This window comes from Gouania willdenowi, chromosome 5 (genome assembly GCF_900634775.1).
Source record: "Gouania willdenowi chromosome 5, fGouWil2.1, whole genome shotgun sequence".
NCBI lineage: Eukaryota > Metazoa > Chordata > Actinopteri > Blenniiformes > Gobiesocidae > Gouania > Gouania willdenowi.
This window is the reverse complement of record NC_041048.1, coordinates 4348712-4366005: the sequence shown is the minus strand read 5'-3', so window position 1 is coordinate 4366005 and position 17294 is coordinate 4348712. Positions and strand designations below refer to the sequence as shown.

The following is a 17294-nucleotide window of genomic DNA, read 5'->3' as shown; positions in this document are numbered from 1 at the left end:
GTTTTTAACTGGATAAGCTGTTTTATGGGCCTTCTTAGTGTTTTACACCAAAGCCTTCACATGGAAGCCAAACCCAGAGCAGACACAGCAGCCAAAAAATATTAATATTCATCTCACTCATATCAAGTAGTTAATTTGTAAATGTGAAGTGATTGATTGCTCAGTGTGACGTCTCTGTACCTCTACAGCTGGGGATGCATCTGTGTGTTGCTGGTTGGATGGAAGGAGGGAAGGTTGGATACCCGACTCGCTTCCCTTCAGTGAGGTGTGGAGACAACCATGTGGGCCTGGTGATCTACAGAGACCCCGTGGACCAGAGCAGCACGTACGACGCCTACTGCTACAGAGTGAAAGGTACTGATCAGATTTTATTGTGATGCATAAAATGACTGCAAAATCACACAAAATGACAGAAAAATAGACAAAACAACAGCAACAATACATCAATTTACTCCAAAAACACACAAGAAAACTACAAATGTATACACAAATGTACAAAAATGTCTCCAAAAACACAAAAGCAACAAAAAATACACAGAATGATAGGAAAATACAAAAAACAACAACAAAAATTACTCCAAACAACACCAAAAAACCACCATCTGACAAAAATACAAATAAAAATAACAAAAAATATACAGTAAAACAAAAAATACACAAAACGGCAACATTACATAAAATTACGCCAAAAACACACAAGACAACTATAAATGTACACAAAAATAGTCTCTAAAAACCCAAAACAACAACAAAAATACACAGGATGTGAGAAAAATACATAAACATCAAAAATTACTCTAAACAACATCAATCTGACAAAAATACCAAAAACAATAACAAAACTACAAAAAAAGACAAAATAATTGACAAATAACATCAGAAATTCACAGAATGAAAGAAAAATCATTTAAAATGACAAAAAAACAAAAAAGTTTCTCCAAACAACAAAAAATTGAGCATCGCGTTAATTCAGGCAGGCACGGTAGTCAAGCTAGTCCAGCCCCTTCATCTGTCAGTAGCTGTTAACTAACAGCATCCATCCCCTAATCAGTAAATCATCCAGCTGATCATGTTCTATGCTTAACATTGGTTAGAGTTGGTCTCAGTGCTGCATTTAAACCACAGCAACACGCCTACTTCCGTACGCTTTGTCTGCAAACGCCTTGCAACACCCCCCCACTCCAGCTCCTCCTCTTCTGTCTAATTAAACACTGTCATTTGTTGCCATCTAAACATCTGTTCTTCTGTTCCAGTGGGTCCTGCTGACCGCTCTCTCTGCTTATGCCTCTCCATGTAGCTCATGGACTTTTTTATGTTGTCATTATGTTTGTGGTGTTTCTGAGGTGTGATTTAGTGCTATTTTTAATGTTGGTGCTCTGTGTATCAACGTTCAAGGTTTTTATTGTCACACCAAACAGTTAAATAGTGAATGTTACAAAAACATATTAAAAATAGCTTCTAAGATCAGTTATTTGACTCATCATCCTTTAAACAATGCAGTAAATAATATTTAGTCACATTATTTGCTTACTGAACAGTCATAATGAAAAATATCACATAGTTGATTGTGAATTATGTGGTTTTGGTTCTAATAAAGCCTTCAAACAATTCTAATTCTAAGATTCCAGCACATTGAGAGTCAAATTAGTTTTTTCACTTTGAAATCAGCATCAGTGTTGAAAACATATAATAAGTGTGAAATAATTAATGCCATGACTTTTGAAGGCCTTATTAATTCCCCTGCCAACCTTAAGGACATCCACGACCTTTATTGTGAAGGGAACTGAAAGCCCCTGTAGATCCCTGCATGCTGACAGCTCACACCTTAACTGCACTCAATAATCAATGATGCTACTGATGCCTTAATGAAAGAACATAAAGAGGAATACATCCACGACTGAGGCTTTAAAAGGTGATCCAGAGGTAAAGAAGAAATGAAAAATCTCTCTCACCAATTACTTTACCTTTAACCACAAATGTGTCCAACGTCACTCCAGATGTAACTTTATTATCCTTTTCCACATCTAAAATCTTACATACAGTATGTGTGTTTGTCTGTGTTCAGACGTTTCCTGTTCGTGTCCTGCTGAATATGTTGGAAATGGAGATTTTTGTAACGGCGTCCTGACCAGCGTTCTGGCAACTTATAGCAACTTCTCCATTTTCTATAAGGTATGGGAAAGAGAAACAATCATTATCTCCATCATGGTCCTTCACACCCCAGACTGTTACCTGCAGCAGGGCAAATTAAACTATCCAGTGGAGATGTTCAATGTTATCTTTTCACAGATATGCCGACATTGTCCAATACTACATTTCTGATTTCTGATACTAACCACCAATAACATATTTCACATTTATTCTCTTATGTATATTCTTATTTAGTCTTTACATTTATAGTTTACGTACACAAGATTTTGTATTTCAGTAAATCACACTTGGTATTGCATCAAAAACTGCCCTTCTTTCTGATTTACTAAAGATTTATTGAAGCTATTAATACCACATGTTGGTAAAAGATATGTGTTCACAATATATGTGAACACTTATATAGTTGAATAGTGGCGTGGAACTTCAATGTGTGAAGAGGGATTTTTAGGAGTTAAGTGTTAACATACAAACAACTTAAATATGCTGGAGATGATAAAAAGATGTAAAATGGTGAAATTACTGCTCGAAATTTTTTTATTGACTCCACTGTAAACACTCTTATTGACGATGTTGGAAAGATTTTGTACATTGCATTGTGGGATGTTGAGTCCAGTCATGTGGAGACAGAGCCATCTATAAGGGGGAATAAAGGGGAGAGATTTTTGGGACCCATCCATAAAGTCAGCAAATGTATGCTCCATTGTTCTATGAATCTGTGATAACTAAATGTATTTATTTATCGGAATAATATCCACTGTTATCCAGGAACTGTATCATTTGTTTCATAGTATATAGTCATCTTAAAGATGTAAATCCTTGTTTTAATGAGAAATAGAATGGGTTAAAAGTGACCAAAAATGTTGGAAAAGGTGGTGAAATTGGGATTTTTAAAAACCACAGAAATTGGTTAAAAGTTGCAAATTGAGTGGCCAAAAACAGACAGGAATAGTGGTAAAAAAATAATGGGCATGACAAATCGTGAATGTGGTTAAATTGGCAAAAAAAGCATAAAATATGGTGAATAATGGGTCAACATATGTAACAATAGGTGAGAAAAACATGCAGAAAAGGCATTGAAATTTGATGAAGAAGTGACAGAAATAGGAGTTGCAACAATTTATTAAAATGGGCTAAAATATGGCAAGAAAAGGTAATGAAATTAGGTTGAAATGTGGCAAGTTTGGTGTAGTTGCAGAAAAAGGGTTTAACAAAAGGAAAAATGGGCTCAAATTGAACAGAAAATATTTTTTTGTCTCTTAAAGGCATCTGTCGACCCCCTCCCAATGTCTTGCGACCCCAAATGGGGTCCTGACCTGAGTTTGTTTCTCCACAAGACATTCAATTTTGGCCAAATTCAGAACTTTTTGTGTTGACCCCAAAAAAAACATCCTCCATTGTTTTGTCACAACTTTTAATCCGTGAAAACAGCAGAAATGTGTTTTTGGGCAATGTTGACATAGAGACCAAGCGGTTGTCCTGCTACACCTCGCGGCACGGCAAGTGTAAACCTGCTGTCATAGCCTGGGCCCTGCTACAGAAGATTGTCACGGCTTCATTTTAACCCCACTTTTACGTCGACCCCCAGGTCACGTCCTCTCGCCCCCGTGGCAAGAAAGTGAGGACCGTCAATCCCTCTTAAGTTCAGCGAGGGAGAGATCCGTGCAGTGTTTATGGCCCTCTCACAAGACAAAGTCCGGTCTGACGATTCCTATACCGACCCATAGTTGCCTCAGCCAACTCCCTTTTTATCCCTAATACCTTATGAACTGACATATATTATTGCACTGAGGGTCTAGCCCTCAGACAGGAATTTCCTAAAGGTTTTTCTCCTAATGATTACCAGCAGATCGAGTGATCAGTACTATGACTGACACTTACCAGAGGTCTAGGCGTAGGCTGTCTCAAAATACAGTGTCACCAGACAAAGTATAGAAGTCTTCTTTGATGTTACAATTAATTGGTTTAATCAAGAATCCATCCATCCATCCATCCATCTTCTCCCGCTTAGCCGTTTCCGGGTCGCGGGGGCAGCATCCTCAGTAGGGAGGCCCAGACTTCCCTCTCCCCGGCCACTTCCTCCAGCTCTTCCGGGGGGACCCCGAGACGTTCCCAGGCCAGCCGAGAGACATAGTCTCTCCAGCGTGTCCTGGGTCTTCCACGGGGCCTCCTTCCGGAGGGACGTGCCCTGAACGCCTCACTAGGGAGGCGTTCAGGGGGCATCCTAATTAGGTGCCCGAGCCACCTCATCTGGCTCTTCTTGATGCGGAGGAGCAGCGACTCTACTTTGAGCACCTCCCGAATGACTGAGCTTCTCACCCTATCTCTAAGGGAGAGCCCAGCCACCCTACGGAGGAAACTCATTTCGGCCGCTTGTACCCGTGATCTTGTTCTTTCGGTCATGACCCAAAGTTCATGACCATAGGTGAGGGTTGGAACGTAGACCGACCTGCAAATAGAGAGCTTCGGTTTAATCAAGAATAAAAAATCAAAATAATAAAAGAACAAAAGTATGAGTAAGCTGGCAGGCTTAAAGGTCTTCAATCAATCAATCAGCAACAGGGTCCGTGTCTCATGCAAGAGTTCGGCCCTGACATACAAAAACATTTGGTTTATATAGTTTCCTGATGGAAACTTCTACGTCACTTGTGGTAAAGAAGCTGCGCGCGCATCTCCTGTGGTTAAAGGGCTGCGCGCGCATATATGCTGCGTGTGCAGGCAAGCCTCAATGGGTAAATATCAACACCCCTCCTTTTCTGACCACAGAGTCAAACAGGCTAGAAGCAGTTGAGTGGTGGTTTCTAACTTTTGGGTGTGGTTCTTTGCCTTGCTAAGTAGGTCATGAAGCAATGCAACATTTCTATAAGTCCATATTGTGCAACAGGCAACCACTAGAAATGACAGTAAGAAATGAAGAAAAAACACTTCTACACAATGCAATGCACGAAATTTCCGACAATGTCAATAACAGTGTTTACAGTGGAGATCAAAGCAAACTTTTGAGCGGCAATCTCAACTTTGTACATCATTTTTAAAGCAAATGATCTTCGATTCATTGATCTATGAGGCCTACATTATATCTTTGTCTGATGAAAAAAAAAAAAAGATAGACTCCAGCAGCTTTAAAGATGTGTTATTTCAATAATTCCAATTTCCTTATATTTCCTAGGCATTGTATAATACATTTTCCTCTATGTCAGTAAGAAGAACAATAAGGTTGCAGTGTGGCAGTAATTGATTGATGGTGTGTCACTGTGTGCATAAGATTTGCTGTGATTCACAAAGGCAGGAAAATCACTGATATACTGTATGTCGATACTAATTGTGAGATTTGATTATGTATAATTGATTAAAAACACATAATCACTCACTTTTTTTAAATAATTAAACATAAATCATCCTCTGTCTCTTTCTTTCTCTGTCTGCAGTTGCTGTTGAATTACAGCACCTCGTCCTTGACTGGAAAACAGTTCATTGATGTTCTGTCCGACAGGAAGTCAGTGTTCACACTGTTTGTTCCTCACAATGCTGGCTTTGGCAGAAACCAGGTAACAAAGAGCTCCTCTCTTATGGCGCGTTTCCACTGGCGGTATCGGCTCTACTCTCTTTTCTCCTGTTTCCACTGTGAAAAAGGCCCGACCTCAGTGGTACCTGGTGATGATCTTTTTAGTACCTCCTTTGTTGAGGTTCCAAAAAAAACAGTCCTGGTCTGAAAATGTGACGCAGGCATAAAGCAGACACTGATTGGGTCAGAGAATCATCACAGCGTAGAGTCATCAACTCACGCACAGAGGGGAAGCATTTGGCCGCCAGTGATTTTTGTGGGCGATCTTGTGAGGATGGACGCAAAAAAGTGCAGTTGATGGAGTCTGGCAGGTCTGCGTGTCAGGTTGGTGCTCAATGCAAACGCTCCGGAAAACTAGTATCTGGCCCCAAAAGCGAGAAGTATATATATATATAGGATCTGTATAGAGCCGATACCGCCAATGGAAACGCACCATTAGATTTATCAGAGCAATATTAAAATACTGTTTTTCCACTGCTCATTTAGATACTGTAAACTCATTATGATCTCATATCCTCTAGTTCCTATAGGACAATGTAGTATTTTGTTCAGAAGAAAGCATTAGCAGTTCACTCATTTCTTGGAAACACGTCCGTCCTGTCTCACTGAACCATCGCAGTATCATAGTGGAGAAGAATAATTGCCCTAATGGTCCTTTGATGTTGAAATGTTTTGATCCTGGTACGTTCCTCCCAATGTAGATAAGGACCAGACTAAGAACTGTTCAGAATATAAGTATATAGATGTTGCCCATTAGGGCTGGGCAACATGGACCAAAACTCATGTCTCAAAATGTTTTCTCAAAATGGCGATATACGATATATATCTCTGTCATTTTATTTCAAATAAAGTCTGACCAGAAAAACAATTCAGGGTTAAATTTGCTGATGCGAAATGCCACACAGGCACATTTATTAACAAACAGTTGCACAATATGTGCCACTTTTGGCTTTTTCTCCTGTAAGGGACAGCACGTGTGAGTGAGTTCTGGAGTGTCTAGTAAGTAGACAAAGCAGCTACTCCTAAAACAAGTATTTTAAAACAAAACAAGTGAAATATATTATATATATATATATATATATATATATATATATATATAGATATATATATATATATATATATATAGATATAGGCGATAGTGGAATTTTCTATATCACCAAAATTAGAGGTCGACCGATATGGGTTTTTCAAAGGCCGATGCAGATACCGATTTAAAAAAGCACATTGATTATGAAAGACAATTGAAACACTCATATGATATAAATGCGGGGTCCTTCCGTCACTCAAGCGGTGGCTGCAGCTGCCCATACGGGTGCCTGATCAAATATCTTAATCCTATTATATCCTTGTCCTGTTAAGGCTATAGTAGGATAAGGATAATTGATCAGGCACTATTATATTATATCCTTATCCAATTATATCGGCTTTTTATTTCTAAGCCTATTGGCTTCTACCTCTCCCATGCACATGCTATTATTATGTTTTTTATGTTCTTTCTTTTTTCCTTTAATGGCTACTCTAAAGTGCTAAATACATTTTTTTAAAAAGAAAGAAAAGACCTCTAACCAAAATAGAAAACTGGCTATATCTTGAAATGTGAACCATTTACATACTGTATGTGGTTTTAAAGCTGATACGTAGCCAATATTTCAACATGATCTCACAGGGAAACGTGACCATGACGCAAAACTCACTCTGAAGTTATTTTGTGCAAAATTGTGTCTTATCCCAACCGTTTATTCAGGGTTTAGCTTATGGTCATGGTTAAGGTGATAACTCCCATTAATTTACATTGCTTCTCAGGATGTCCCACAACATTGCGTGTCGGACAGCACGTAAACATCGTCACAAACTTTGTGATTCTGGGCTAGATATTCACAATCCGACTGTTGTCTGAATGGCCAGGTCACATTTATCTGCCTTTATTTACATCATTAAAATGAGATAAACATCACAATTATGCATCTACGGAAGCGGATTAGGGCCAATTTTGATGGAGAAAATATCAGTCGAAATGTTGAGAATAAAGTTGAAATTTCAAGAATAACATTAAAATATAATGTTGAGATCAATAATTCTTATTTGTTGTATTTGTATAGTTGTGTTGGCACTGGATGACATTTTTAAATCTTGTTGTACCTGTTGCCATGACAATATTCTTTTCAACACTGGACAGAGGTTTTAATATACGCTTTAGGCATTTTATGCAAAGGGAAACAAAGGGATGATACTTCCACCCAGACTTCTGACTAAAGAAGAAGTGTTCCATCCAAAGTGGACTATAGAAGACCTAATATAACGTTCAGGAGACGGGAAGCTGTCAAAGGCCACATGGTTCAGAGAATTCTATTTCATTCTATCAGTCGCTCTCCGTGAGAGCAGAGGACGAAGGCCAGGGTGGGAAAATCACCAAAGTATTTTTTTATATTTACATTCCTATTCAGGGAGGAGTGAGATATCAGAATTTCTGTGTAAAGTGTTTTCAGAGAGAATAAATTCTTCAAGACCAGTTTGTGACCCTGAAGGAAAGAAAACTGGCCCTCGTTCTCTGTCAGTTCAAAGGTTGAACAACTGGTTGGAAATTCAAAATAGCAGCAGAAAAAAAAGAGTAGTTTGATTGTTTTGTTTTGGGGGCTTTAAAGGGATTTATTGTTTGCTTGAGGCTGAGGGGGAGGGGGAGGGGGGACATGTTTTCACACTTCCTGTTTGTTGTTGCTGCACTGTTGTCCTTCCCACGGTGCCAAAACATCACTGATGTATCGCGGCTATGTCGCCGCTGGACATCCAACAATAGAGAATTCAAACAGTGTGGAATTATCTGAACAGTGTGGGTTTTTTAACCTTTACTCACTTTCTGCTTTGTGTTTGTTTGATTAGACTTTGTCTGCCAGAGATCTCCAGTATCACGTCACAACCAATAACTGCAGACGTCCTTTTAAGGCCCTGGAACACAAAGAGGGAATCAAATCGTGGCTCGGCTTCAACCTCACAGTTACTCACGACGACGCTGAGGTCAGAGGTCACACACATCGTGACACGTAGACAATCAGGGACAAGCAGTGGACCCTGAATATAGACACATTTGGGTGAAACATTTATTAAATTATCTAAAAATATGTATCATAATTATAATCTATTACAGAGAAGGGCAACTTTAATCACAGCGAAAGTCACAAACATGAGATTGTATCTTATTAACATTCATGACATCATTTACAATAATAACCAATCTGAGCAATAATGCAGGAAAGAATAAAGGGTTTGTGTAATTTTGTAGTCATTTTGTGTTTTTCTTGCTCTAGTTTCTTTTGTTTCTCTCATTTGGTGTGTTTTTGTTGTCCTCTTGTGTATTTTTGTTATCATTTTTTGTATTTTGTTTTATCCTTTTGTTTTTTTTTTTCATTTTGTGTGTTTATGAACTAATTTTTGTATCGTTTTGTTGTCATTTGGGGTATTTTGCTGTAATTTTGTCCATTTTTCCTGTAATTTTTTTGTCGTTTTGCGTATTTTTGTTGTTGTTTTGTGTTTTTACTGTCATTTAATCTGTTTTTTTAAATCATTTTTGTCTGTCTTGTTGTCATTTTCTTTTTTTTTTGTCTTTTCATGCGTTTTTATTTTAATTTCTGTGTTTTCGTTGTCAGAGATAAATATTTTTCAAACACAGCTACCCAGAAAAACCTTGTACAATATAATAATAAGCTTCATTACCATTTTAAACCCTCCAAGTGTTGGAATCAGTAAAATGCCTCAGTCTCCCTGGTTGAGTTTGCATGTTCTCCATTAGTGTGTATTATTTTCATTCTCTACAAATGAAAAACCTTTGCTGATATCTTTCTTTTGTGTTTTCCTGGCATTGTCCTCAGAGCCGTAAGCTGGTGAACAAGCGTCTGCTGGTAGAGTGGGACATACCTGCAGTGAACGGGATCATCCACGTGATCGAGGCCCCGCTGTTGGCGCCTCCCCCACTGGTGAGTGACATAGTTCCACTCTGAGCTGATTCCCTGTGGTGGAATCCCTCGACTTTTCAAAACATAATCTTTAACTATGTAAAATAAAAACTGAATGTATCAAGACTGCTGAGCAGGTCAGGGTTCAGCACAAAGACACACAGACAGGTTTTTATCATTTCTGCTGTGATCAATGGCACATACTGTATATACTATAAGTATGGTTAGGATGATGACCGCTCGCACTAAAGTATACTTCCAAGTATACTTCCAAGTATACTTCCAAGTTTCCCAAGATGCTTTTGGAAGGTACAACAACAAAAACCTGAATCACACTGAGGCTAAATATTTCTGTTGATTCTCCACCTTTGAAAGTTCTGAAAACATTTTAAATGAGAAAATGACCAAGTAGAATATCAACATGTGCTCATTTGATCCATAAAACTCACGTATACACATTTCATTCTGACATTTACGAGAATTTCCGAGACCCTTCATTGTGCTACTGACTAAACTCCTTTTTACAAAATCAATCAATCAATCAATCAATCTTTATTTGTATAGCGCCAAATCATAACCAATGGTATCTCAAGACACTTTACAGTAGAGCAGTCTTAGGGACGGACTCTTCATTTTGTGGATACACACATATGCATATATACGTATATACACATACATATGTATCCCACACCCAACATGAAATCATCATGGCGGCAAGGAAAACCTTCTGTTAAGCAGCAGGAACCTTGTGTGGATCCCATTCCTATGATGAACAGCCATCCACGTTATGCTGTGTTGGGTGTGTGCAGAGAAAAGGGTGGAGACAGAGTTGTTGAGTCTCTGTAACTCCACACTGAGGATCCCACGGACCTGCAAGACAAAAGCCAGAAGGAGTACAGGAGCAAACACACAAGGGAAGAAGCAGACACAGAGGGAGTGTTTGAAAGAGTAATGGGACCCTCTCCGGTCCCTCTCTAACCTAAATGACCTCTCTCTTAACGCCCTCTCCAACCTCTCTCCAACCGAGCATGCCAGACCCCCCCCGGCAGTCTATGCCTATTGCATCTTAATTATGAGCTATGAGCTGGTTCCTAACTAAAAGCTTTATCAAAGAGGAATGTTTTGAGCCTAACCTTAAAGGTAGAGAGGGTGTCTGCCCCCCGAACCGTGGTTGGTAGATGGTTCCAGAGAAGTGGGGCCTGATAACTGAAAGCTCTTCCTCCTATACTACTTTTAGAGATGAATGGAACAACGAGTAGTCCAGCATTTTGAGAGCGTAGTGTTCTGGGGGGATTGAGGGGACAAAAGTGTTAAAAACTATGGTAAGACAAGAAGAGATGTTTTTATTTTGAAAAGGGGACATTTGATTATCTTGAAGCTGCAAATTAGCTTCAATTTTTATTTGAAACTGACTTTACTAGTGTGCCCATCATGCATACTTTAAAATGTCTTCATATAGTGTACATCCAGTGTACATATTTTTTGCGTACTCAGTCATTTCATACTATTTAATGTGAACGCACTAAATACTCATTTTGACGTCCGACTTAGTATGAGTCGTACGTTAGTATGACATTTATTAAACAACCATAGATTCCCTTATTAAATCAGAACTTTTTCACCTTAATAAATCCTTCTCATAGTCCCTGTGAGGGTTATACAAGTGTTTATGGGGTGATGGGGGGTCTTTCATCCCCTCCTGCTGTCTCTGGCCAAAAAACATTACTTTCCCTGCCTTTGACCCGATAGCCAGACGTAGTGCTTTACGACAGCCCAATACAAACTAAAGCTAGATTATGACCAGCCTCATGCCTGCACACCGTTGTCTACAAATTCACTTTTCTCAAACTTATATCATGGCGGAGCCAGAAAAAAAAGGCAGAGAAGACCTTTGTACAATAAACAGAGCGACTCTATGCAGTGACAGCTCAGCAGCAACACACAGCACTCACACACACTGTCATCCCTTTGGTGAGTTGGTGAAATAGGATTTTAAAAACCACAGAAATTGGTTCAAAGTTGTGAGAAGGGTTTAAAGTGTCAATATTGGCTTAAAAGTGGCTGAAATGGGGTTTTGGGGTAATGTAATTTAAAAAAGTAGGAATAATTACTTTCAACTGGCAAATAATGGGCAAGAGAAAGCGTAAATGTGGTTGAATTGGCAAAAATAAGCATGAAATATAGTGAAAAAGTGTCAATAATGGGTCAACATATGCGACATTAGGTGGGAAAAATGGTGGAAGGGGTTGATTGGGCTGAAAATGTCTTGAAAGTAGAAAAAATGTGCATAAAAGGTTTTGAAATGTAGAAGTCGCAGAAAGGGGAGTAATGTAGCAAAAATCCATTAAAAGGAGCCAAAATAGGGCAAGAATTGTTCAAATAATATTCATAGTTTCTTCAAGGCATCCGGCCACCCCCTCCCAGTGTCTCCGACCCCAAAATGGGGTCCTCACCCTAAGGTTGAGAACCCCTGCCTGAGGTGACATAACTCTGTCATTAAGTAGAAAGGACACGAGTTTCACCGAAACACTAGTAAAACTCTGACCTGCTCATTGTGTTTTACTGTGAAATATCCCACAGTAATAATATCCCTCAATAAATGTGTTTTTAAGCAAGTTATTTATTCAATGTGCGTGATGATAAATGCAAGAAAACTGTTTCTTTTTGTGGTTTGTTTGGTCATCATTTTATAATCCAGGCTTCAATAATTCATTATCAGTTATTTCCACCACAGTGTTGTTAAAAACAGCCTCCAGCATTGCTGAGTAATACAGTTCTATATATAAACATCATTATTGTGTAAGTATATTGTACTGTATATAAGACACCTGACTGTGATTCATTATTCTGTGTGTGTGCACGTGTGCGTGTGTATATGTGTGTGGGCGTGTGTGTGTGTGTGTTATAGTTGTTGACCCTGAGGCTGCCTGTACACACACTAACGCATTAAGCCACATGCAAGTGTCAAACCAAAGCATTTAGAAATCAAAGGTATTTTATCAAAGTCACCGAGGTGTCAGAAACCCTCTGTTTACTTCAAAGGAACTCACACCAACCCATAACGTTTCATTTAAGTCATTTAAAATGTAGAATGAACACAGTGGGAAGATATTTAGTCAATAAGTGTATTTTTCACATTTTAAGAACTTTAACAATGAGTAGTTCTCGTCTCATGTAACAGCCGCAGTTTTAGACCAAGCCTCCAGGAGGATTTTATGAATTGTTGCTTTCTCTTCTTTTCAGAATAGCATGAAAAGCACGGTTAGATGGATTGTTGAGTGTGTTCTAACCCAGACCTTCCCCTAAACAAGCCACACTACAGAACTCACTCACACGTGCTGTCCTTTAGAGGGAAAAAAGCCAAAAGTAGCACATATTGTGCAACCGTATGTTAATAAATCTGCCTGTGTTGCATTTTGCATCAGCAAATTTAACCCAGAATTGTTTTTCTGGTCAGACTTTATTTGAATAAAAAATATCGAGATATAAGTTTTGGTCCATATCGCCGAGGACAACCCAATCAATCAAAAACAATCAATCTGCTCGAGAAGCCCCGCCCATAATACTCTATGAAGTGTAACTAAACCCACAGGTTGTTGCTGACTTGCCACTCGGGGGAAATTCAAAAAATGCTTTGATTATGGGCGGGGCTTTTGGAGCAGTTAAGACACGCCCAGTCTGTACTATAAAATAAAGCTATGAGTCTGAATTTGAATTTATTCTGAAATTCCTAAATACGTTTATGAATCAGGACGTTACTAAAAACAGTGTTTGAATTGGGCGCAGCCATCGTTCTGCTCTCTAGTTCTTCTTCCTGTGAAAGAAAAAACAAGATGGCTACCAGAACCCCTGACAGATTTTCCTGCACCACATGGAGGGGGAGGAGCTTGTCCTCTCTGACGCTTGGTTGGTTTTCCTGAACTCGTCTGATTGGTTGAAATTAATAATGAATGTTAATTACCCTCCGGGGAATAAACAGGCTGCACAGAGTCAAGTCTCCATAGCAACAGTGTAGCAGTGTGTAGCCGTTGCTAAGGTGTGTGCGCTTGTGTGTGTGTGTGTGTAAATGCCTTCCTGTGATCTCATTAGTGAGAGGATTCTCCTGTGTTTATCTTGCCAGATTTCCCATGATGCCTCCCGACGACACGCCCACACCAGCGGAGCAGCATCTGCCATCTTGGTGTCTCTGTTCTTGGCCTGTGTTCTCGCTGCACTCGGTTATTACGTCTTCAAGCACAAGACGGACGCGTTCCGCTTTCACTACTTCAGAGTAAATAAGACTCTCTGATGAAGCTGGTGTCAAATTACAAATGTTTAATCAAGACATGGGCCTTGGCCGTATTTTGTTCAATCCCCAAAGTAAACGCACAAAATGACAAAAATACACAAAACAACAGGAAAAAACAGATCTACTCCGAGAAAAAAACAACACAACTACAAATAAATAAAAAAACATGAAAAAAAAAATCAAAAAACATACAAGTCAATGACAGAAACACACAAAATGACGTACAACTAATCAAAACATTACGAGAGATGACAACAAAAACACACAAATTGACATAAATACACAAAACAACAGCAAAAACAGACTTATACAAATACACAAAAAAGCTGAAAAATTAATCAAGACGACACAAAAGGTGACAAGGAAAACACACAAGACAATGACAAAAATACACAAAATGACTCAAAATACACAAAACCACAACAAAAACACAAAATGACATAAATACACAAAATAAAAGCAAAAATGCAGATTTGCACCAAGTAAAAACAAGACTACTACATATACACAAAAATACACAAAATAACTCCAAAAACATAAAATTAGAGTATTTATAGAATGATTTCAGAAACACAAAAATAACAACACACAGAATGAGTCCAAAATCACACAAAACGATGACAGAAATACACACAAAAAACCACTGTATACTTTTCTAACATTACCAGTATCAGTTACACAGTGAATGTTAGATCGTGTTTAGTTTACAGTTTGCCTGAGAACATTTATTGTTCTTCCTCTTTTTTTTTTTTAATCGTGTGTCAGAATGAGGATGAGGATGGAGCAACGAGCGGCAGCAGCAAACCCACCCTGGTCTCCATCCCCAACCCTCTGTACAGCGGCTCCAGAGCCTACTCTGAACCATTCGGGGTGAGTCCACACTGAGCGTTCTGTTCCATCATCACAATAATGAAACAAAATCATCTGCAGACATAAAAAAGCTCTTTCTCCTGCTATTTAATCATCTTTAGGATAATTATTGCCCATCCTGGTTTTTGGAAGGTATTATGAAAACAAACAAAGCCTGAAGGATTGTAAATGACTTTCTGTTGTTCAGTGGTTGTCATAGTAACACTCTGCTCTGTCACTGATGTCATTCTCCAGGATCCTAAAGCAGAGATCCTTGAGCCACATGTGGCTCTTTAGCTTCTCTGTTGTGATTCCGTCAGTCCCGACATTAACATGGACAATTTAGTCCAATCACTGCAACTTTGTAACATGTTGGATATTAGCTTTTTGACAACATCTGATATGCCAATTAGGGCTGGATGATATACGATTTTGATTCAAATAAAGTCTGACCAGAAAAACAATTCAGGGTTAAATTTGCTGATGAAAAATGTCACACAGGCACATTTGTTAACAAACAGTTGCACAAAATGTACCACTTTTGGCTTTTTCTCCTATAGAGGACAGCATGTGTGAGTGAGTTCTGTAGTGTGGCTTGTTTAGTGGAAGGTCAGGTTTAGAACGCACTCAGAAATCTGTTACTGTGTTTTTAATGCTGTTCTGAGAAGTAGCAAAAGCAGCGACTCCTAAAACGAGTGTTTTAAAACAAAATAAGCTAAAAAAAAAAAAATATATATATATATATATATATATATATATATATCAATATTTGCGATATCGTAATTTTCTATATCGCCAAAATAGAAAACGTAAAGTCCCTCCGTCCTATCCTGATGTTAGAACACATATATTTCTCCATGGAATTGATTCGTTAAGCCTTTTTAATGTACTACTTTTAATGTATCCGTTCAAAACAAGAAAATTAATTAAACTTCAGTTATGGAAAAAGTGCCATATATTATCTATTGTGATAATTGTCAGTTTTTCGAGACCAGTGGAAAAATCGATGCTGACGTGACATTTGATGGCCAATATCCGCTAAAAATGTTGCCCAGCTCTCCTTTAGACCGATCACAGTGACCCTCTGATCATCAATGGTGTTGTTTATGCGACACAAGTGATGATCATTCCACGCACTCAGCTCTCCGTCACGCTCCATGTTCAACATAACACGTACAAAATGCTAATTTAAATAGGGCGGTCTGCACCACTTCTGCACATGCACCAATCATTGCTGCAAAGTGAATTCCTGGCAGCAGGTGAGGAAACTGCATCACCAAAGGATTTAGGGAAGCAACTGGTTTACCACCTTTTATTTCAGATCTTAGTGAATCCGCCCCTAAGAGTACACATTGATTTTTGCAACTCAACAAAAACTGTAAAGCAAGTGGTGTCGATGAGTATTGACTAGTTTGTTAAAGCCTCCAGGAAGTTTTTCATAGAGTAAAAGTTGAGATGAATTTTGATTCTGCTCAGAAGTCAGTCACTAGTTAAAATTGATGCCAGTTCCACCACTACACCTCCAGTATACTATACAAATGTCAAAGATGGGCAACTTTTATCACAGCGGAGGCAACAAAAATGTAATAGGATATTAGACCCTTCAGAAAAGGATATTAAAAACAAAATAAAAAAGGGTGGATTTTTAAATGAATAATAATAATAATAATTTAAAAATTATGATTGAAATTGAATAATTTTTTTTCATCAGGGTTGAGAAGGGACAAAACTTTAAACAATTGTATTTTTATTTTTCTATAAAACAAGACAGTAGACAGAAAAATATACAATATATTATATGATGCGACTGGAAGTTGCTGTTTCCAAAGTAAGAGCGTGTTTGAGGTCGGTGTTAAATGTTAATGTTTGAATTTTCAAAATAAAAATCAAATAATCACTCATTCTAATTTCCTTTTGTGAGCAAAGACTCACTGACCATCCAATTCACTGTGATTCTCTCTTTATTTTTTTTTCTCCTGGACAACATCAATCAGGCGGTGGAACCAGCAGAGCCTGAAGAACCTCCAAAAATACTGGACCTGGACCAGTAAAACCAACTGGACCAGTTTAACGTCAGCTTAAATTCACACAATAAGTGTTTGGTTCAAACTTTGCAACATTCTTCCTTTTCCCTCTTCAAAGTCAAAGTTGTGCCTGTGAATCTCAGGATGTTAATAAAGATGCATTTTAATTAACAATGAATTGAATGGTTTATTATTAGTAAAATATGTCTAATGTTTCAGATTTTAACTCGTGACTGAGTGACATGTAAACTCCATGTGAGCTTGATTATCTTGAATTATTTTACCAAAGTTGCTATTATCAGGATTACTGAGAACCTCCAAACATTTTCATTTCTCTAATCGTTACAGAGCCCCAGACATGACATGGTAAAAAATAATAATAATAATTTGTTTCCACGAAATACTAGCTGGAATTTGTGAGTTTCTTATTTTCAGGATAAGACAAACAATCACCAAAGGGTCAAACTGTTGGT

At 38.3% G+C, this 17294-nt stretch overlaps 1 protein-coding gene across 3 annotated transcripts in view; it reads left to right on the top strand.

Moving 5' to 3' along the window:
* stab1 (stabilin 1) overlaps positions 1–16992 on the top strand; it is a 105639-nt gene extending 88647 nt beyond the window's left edge. For 2 of the 3 annotated variants that reach the window (XM_028446302.1, XM_028446301.1), the window contains exons 64-71: positions 189–354; positions 2066–2172; positions 5577–5696; positions 8591–8725; positions 9577–9681; positions 13781–13930; positions 14714–14818; positions 16792–16992. In XM_028446302.1, the coding sequence (XP_028302103.1) occupies positions 189–354; positions 2066–2172; positions 5577–5696; positions 8591–8725; positions 9577–9681; positions 13781–13930; positions 14714–14818; positions 16792–16848 (945 nt within the window). In that variant the 3' untranslated portion in view covers positions 16849–16992. Of the gene's footprint in view, positions 1–188; positions 355–2065; positions 2173–5576; positions 5697–8590; positions 8726–9576; positions 9682–13780; positions 13931–14713; positions 14819–16791 lie in introns of those variants that run through there. The other variant, XR_003674065.1, reaches the window with a different exon arrangement.
* The last annotated feature ends 302 nt before the right edge of the window (positions 16993–17294 follow it).